At 45.5% G+C, this 6120-nt stretch overlaps 1 protein-coding gene across 2 annotated transcripts in view; it reads right to left on the bottom strand.

Moving 5' to 3' along the window:
- KDM1B (lysine demethylase 1B) overlaps positions 1–6120 on the bottom strand; it is a 60257-nt gene that overhangs the window by 53310 nt on the left and 827 nt on the right. For both annotated transcript variants that reach the window (XM_059399515.1, XM_059399514.1), the window contains exons 2-3: positions 2615–2714; positions 682–809 (exon numbers count right to left, since the gene is read on the bottom strand). In XM_059399515.1, the coding sequence (XP_059255498.1) occupies positions 682–809; positions 2615–2701 (215 nt within the window). In that variant the 5' untranslated portion in view covers positions 2702–2714. The remainder of the gene's footprint in view (positions 1–681; positions 810–2614; positions 2715–6120) is intronic.

The following is a 6120-nucleotide window of genomic DNA, read 5'->3' as shown; positions in this document are numbered from 1 at the left end:
GCTTCCCTCTCTCTCTCTCTGCCTGCCTCTCTGCCTACTTGTGATTTCTCTCTGTCAAATAAATAAATAAAATCTTTAAAAAAAAAAAATAAAAAAAAATAAAAAAAAAAAATAAAAATGGGGTTTGTTTTCCAGGTTTTATTGACTTGGAAGCCTTCACTGGAGATTTTTCTTGGGATGTCAAAGGTGATGCTTGGGTTGTCCCCATAAAAAGGACAAAAGTGAAGGGAGCTTCCTGGTGTCAGGGAGACCGGTACGTGTCCGCTGGAAGAGGAGGGATGTTTTCGGAGGGGAGGAGGCAGGGAAAGGGACACATGCTGGTCCCCATGGGGAGCCCAGGGTCCTCTGTACTGCATCCCTACCCCTGACCCTCAACCCCCAAGGAGAGGGACAGCCAGCAGCGGGCAGGACCCTCAACCCCCAGGAGAGGGACAGCCAGCAGCGGGCAGGACCAGGGACACTGGCGGCAGCCGCGGAGAGCTGCTCTGACTAGGTCTCGGGTGGAGGGGGGGAAGCACCCAGGGGGGTGTGGGACGCAGAAATGCCCAACGAGTCTCTATTCTTAGGTGACTTACAGTATCTCTATCTATCTTTAGGGAAACAGTCCTGCAGGCTGAGCCTCCCACCAGGAATGCTCTCCCGGGCAGGGCGGGGAGGCCGAGGCGCGCCAGCCGCACAGACCTTTCCGAAGCGCTTGCAAAGCACACGGGACACGCGACAGTGCAGCCCGACTTCTCACATCTCCTGTATTTCTTCTCTGACCCGCCATCTTCGTCCTCGTCTGTCGTCTCCGTGGCTTTCTTCTTCGCCTGAGGAAGAACCAGCTGAGGTTACACGACTTCCCCGCAACGGCCCCCGGGGGAAGAAGGTGGAAGGTTCAGGACGGAAAGAACCTTCACCTTGTGAAGATCAACAACAACACCCCGCCAGTAGGTGAGGGGTGGACAGGACGGCAAGTTCCTTGAGACGGCAGGGCAGTGTGCAAATATAATTCAGACTTGCTGCAGACACAGAAGCAGCACCTGAACAACAGGTCTCTGAGGACAGAGCTGAAATGTGAGCTGAGAAACGTTGGGGCTTTCTTGGCAAAAAGGTGTACCAGTCAAAACAACAGCTACTCTCAAATCAAAAAAATCAAAAATCTTTAAAAGATTTTATTTAGGGGCACCTGGGTGGCTCAGTGGGTTAAAGCCTCTGCCTTCGGCTCAGGTCATGATCCCAGGGTCCTGGGATGGAGCCCCGCATCGGGCTCTCTGCTCAGCGGGGAGCCTGCTTCCTCCTCTCTCTCTCTCTCTGCCTGCTTCTCTGCCTACTTGTCTGTCAAATAAATAAAAAATCTTTAAGAAAAAAAAGAGAGAGAGAGAGAGAGTGAGAGAGAGCATGAGTTGGGGGGGGCGGTGTGGTGGTGGAGAGGGAGAAACAGACTCCCCGCTGAGCAGGGACCCTGACATCAAGAAGGCAGACCTTTCACCAACTGAGCCACCCAAGCGCCCCAAGACTATTCTTTCTTTAATTAGACCAGTCACATCCTTTCAGTACTGCGGTTTTTTAAAAAAATGGAATAATTTTTTTTAAGTTTATGTATTCTTTTTTAAAGATCTTATTTATTTTTTGGACAGACAGAGATCACAAGTAGGCAGAGAGGCAGGAAGAGAGGAGGAAGCAGGCTCCCTGCTGAGCAGAGAGCCCGATGCTGGGCTTGATCCCAGGACCCTGGGATCATGACCTGAGCCAAAGGCAAAGGCTTTAACTCACTGAGCCACCCAGGCGCCCCAAGTTCATGTGTTTATTCAAGTCCTCTCTATACACAGCACGGGGCTGCTCACAACCCCAAAGTCAGGAGTGGCAGACTCTTCTGACTGACCCAGCCAGGTGCTCCCAAAAGCTGAATAATTTTAGAAAAAGAGTGACGTCATTCAATATTTTTCTTTAAAAAAAAAAAGCCCTAGAAAAGGGATGGCAGCAAGTAACCTGCCAACAGCAGCCAACCGGCTACACGCTCAAGTCCGCATTCCTGTGAACGAGGCCAAGCCCAGCACGATCTGGCCTCAGCTCACATCCTGGGAGCAACCACACAGCTGTGGTTCTCTGAACGGCTCACGCTGATTCACACTCGATGCCCCTGTCTTTGCCACAGCCTCTGCCAGACACAGTTTTTTCCTACATTCTCTCACTGTATCACACCACGCTGTGATCGTTCTACGGGGAGTTTCTCCGCTAGGCTCTAAGTTCCTTGAGGACTGGAAATGCACCTTTCCATCTCTAATACTGCAGCCGCCATCTTTCTCACGCTGTGCGGCGCCGGGCTGGCTCAGTCAGTGGAGCGTGCAACTCTTCATCTCAGGGTTGAGAGTTCAAGCCCCATGCTGGGTGCAGAGATGACTTAAAAATAAATAAACTCGGGGCACCTGGGCGGCTCTGTCGGAGAAGCAGCCAACTCTTGATTTCAGCTCAGGGCCATGAGATCAAGCCCTGTGCAGGGGCTCTGCTGGGGCGTGGAGCCTGCTCAGAATTCTCTGCCTCCTCCTCCTCTTCCCACCCCTGCTTGCACTCTTTCTCTAAAAACAAACAAACAAAACCCGACAGGTGCACTGATGAACCGATGATTTCATACCTGCCTACCGGAGCTCCTCAAAGGCAGGCTATCCGGGGAATGATCAAAAGATGCTTTTTTCTTTGTCCTCCTCCGTGGTGTTGCCATTGCTTCAGAAAATCTTCAAAAACAAAATTAAGTAATAAGTAAACCGTAACACTTTCAGCACTCTGGAGCAAAGTTATTATGTCGTTTCCCAGGTAAGAACATATGCTCTGCAGTCAGACTGCCTAGTGTGAAGCCCCTGCTTTCAAGGTCCTTAATCTAAGACCAAGCCTCAGTGTTCCCATATGTAAAGTGGGCACAAGTGTGAGCTCTAGTAGTGGTGTGAAGAGAAAGATTATTTAAAGCACCAGACCTACATACCATAAGTACTTAACAAATGCTGTCCATTCGTAGTACATACATTTAAAAATGTAAAAATAGGGGTGCCTGGGTGGCTCAATGGCTTGGGCCTCTGCCTTCGGCTCAGGTCATGGTCTCAGGGTCCTGGAATCAAGCCCTGCATTGGGCTCTCTGCTCAGCAGGGAGCCTGCTTCCCCCTCTCTCTCTGCCTGCCTCTCTGCCTACTTGTGATCTCTCTCCGTCAAATAAATAAATAAAATCTTAAAAAAAATATGTAAAAATAAGAACCACCACACAGATGACCAATAAACCTGTTTTTTATACTGTTTCACTTCGGTGAGTGAAAACACCTGGTCTTCATCTGTTCCTCTCCCTCTGTGTCTTCTCAATAGCACCTAAAATTAGTCTTACTATACTTTACAAAGAAAACTCACTTGCTCCCTCACAGTACAATCTCAGGTACACTGTCCAGTCACTATTCAACTTAGGAATCTGGGTTGGACAGTCACTGGTATCTTCTACTAGAAAAATTTACGATCTTTCAAACTGGCTTAACAACAGCACAGTTAAATAAGCATTAAGAACTAAAATCGGTAAGAAAAGTCATGCATAGTAACCATGAAAGATTAAGTATTATTGAATTAGTATTTCTCAATTAAATAAAAAATAAAAATGCTTACCATAAGTATGCAATAACATACAGATTTTACAATCATCACAATTCCTTCCCTGATCTGTGCATTTACTATACACACACACACACAATAACATGAAAATAGGACATACCTATGGGTAAGGAATTTTAAAGTGGGAAAGAGTTTTAAGTTACAAATTCCACAAATATAATCTTCACCTTGGAGAAAAGCTTGGAGGTCCTTGCAATCCTACTGTTTTGTATCCGTGAGTTGTACCAACATTCATAAAAGCATTTTTCATGGATTATTAACAAAACATGTGAAAACTTCCTTCCCCACCTACAATGACTTTGAAAAACCCTGACAATGGTGGTAAAGAGGGCCTTCCTCTATACTACCATTGTCAGTCTTCCTCGGTCTTCACTTTCTCAATACCACTAATTTAGTTATGAATGCAAAAACCCTATACATGTTCTGAAATGCACTAGAATTAAGCATCAGATAAGTTGCCTTTTGGTTCTATACCATTATACTGGATAAAGCACCCCTGATGTAAACAGAACTACTGTGTACCTGTAATTTTTACACCCAAAGGCTTTCTGGATCATATTTATATTTTCAAAAGGCTGTCCAATCTTAACAAATCTCTTTATATAATGCATATATTCCACATTATTCATAAAATGAGCCACTAAGCACATGTAAATATATATATACGTGTGTGTGTATACACATCCATAGTATGTGTAAACGTATACTATGTGTAAGGATTGCAACAAAAATATTTGAGTCTAAGGTGGGGTTTGGGAGCATAAATAGAACCAGCCTTGTTTCATGCAACATTTGGCCCTGTCATGTAGGAATACTGGCAACTCAAAAGAAAGCATAGTTTCCAGAAATTTCAACAGACATTTTAATCCAAATGTGTACTGGAAAATATTTAATTGCAATGAAGAATTATATAATTCAAGAAACTAAGAGGAAAGGACAACATTAACTATAAAAGCCACTGTTAGGGCACCTGGGTGGCTCAGTGGGTTAAGCCGCTGCCTTCAGCTCAGGTCATGGTCTCAGGGTCCTGGGATCGAGTCCCACATCGGGCTCTCTGCTCCGCAGGGAGCCTGCTTCCCCCTCTCTCTCTGCCTGCTGCTCTGCCTACTTGTGATCTCTCTCTCTCTCTCTCTGTGTCAAATAAACAAATAAAATATTAAAAAAAAAAAAAGCCACTGTTAAATCTGTGTTTTCTAGGAAAAACATAAGATTTTCTTTTACTGTTCGTACACTTTCACCTTTAATTATATAATTCACAGTGATATTCCCTCATCTTTTTAAAAAATTTTCATTTATTTAACGGACAGAGATCACAAGTAGGCAGAGAGGCAGTCAGAGAGAAGGGGAAGCAGGCTCCTCAAGGTGCAGAGAGCCCCATGCGGAACTCAAACCCAGGACCCTGAGATCATGATCTGAGCTGAAGGCAGAGGCTTTAACCCACTGAGCCACCCAGGCGCCCCTCCCTCATCGTTTTCCGACACTATAATTTCTGTTTTCACTATTGCTGGGGTTTAGGGCTTACGATGAAGGGAAAAATTGTTAAGTTGGAAGAACTACTGCTTTTGTGCTTCTCAATATAATCTTAGAAATACTTAGCACAAGTGCTAACAAACCCGCATACTCAAAGTGCTCTCCCCTTGTTTTTCAAACTGATAAACACACCTAACTAAATATAACCAATCTGTTTCATGTTCAATATCATTATATAAGCATATCTCCTCTTAATTTTAAGTGCGTAGCTTTGGCTTTCTTTTAAAGTGACAAAAAAGCAGAAAAAAGTGACTTTTTTGGGTGGGGGAGATAAATATATACATGGATATATAAATGTCTCGATTTCTATTTTAATAAATTGCCAGGTTTTTTTCTGAAGTAGCTTATTGATCATTTGATTAAAAAACAAAAACAAAAACAAAAAAAACCCACCCAGAATTCACAAAAACATGAGGAGCCCCTCAAGTAAAAGACTTGAGGCCAGAATAAAAACGTAGTGGGGCGCCAGCATCATGTCTAAAAATGAGACAAACGACCAGAAACTTCTTCAGAGACAACAAAAACAAGAATTTCCCTCCGGGCCGCTGAAAATACGGCAGGACTAGCACCTTCTTGTACCCACGCTAACCAAGTTTCCCGAAATAGAGACCCCGTGCAACTGCCTGCATGCCTTTCTGACGACTTTCTGTGCCGGAAAGGCAATTTCATTCTTGATGGTCCTTTTCTCCTCTATCTCCTGAAGAAACCTTCCCTCCCGCCCCTTCTTCCACTACAAGACATTACAAACAACAAAAACAAAAACAGAGACACTGCCCGAACCAAACGCAGCAGCCCTGAGCGGCGTGCGTACCTGCAGGGCGAGGGGCTCCCCACATGGAGCGGTCCGGGGGCGCCCGCCCCCCACCCCGGGGAGGGCTGGGCCTCCATCTGGCTCGGCTCCACGTTACGGAGCCTTAACTTTTCTACAGCTGGGCCTGCCTCTCTTCCTTCCTCTTTCACCTGCCC

The sequence above is a fragment of the Mustela nigripes genome, chromosome 5, assembly GCF_022355385.1.
Source record: "Mustela nigripes isolate SB6536 chromosome 5, MUSNIG.SB6536, whole genome shotgun sequence".
Lineage (NCBI taxonomy): Eukaryota > Metazoa > Chordata > Mammalia > Carnivora > Mustelidae > Mustela > Mustela nigripes.
The sequence above is the reverse complement of the archived record's forward strand: the minus strand, read 5'-3'. Positions and strand labels throughout refer to the sequence as shown.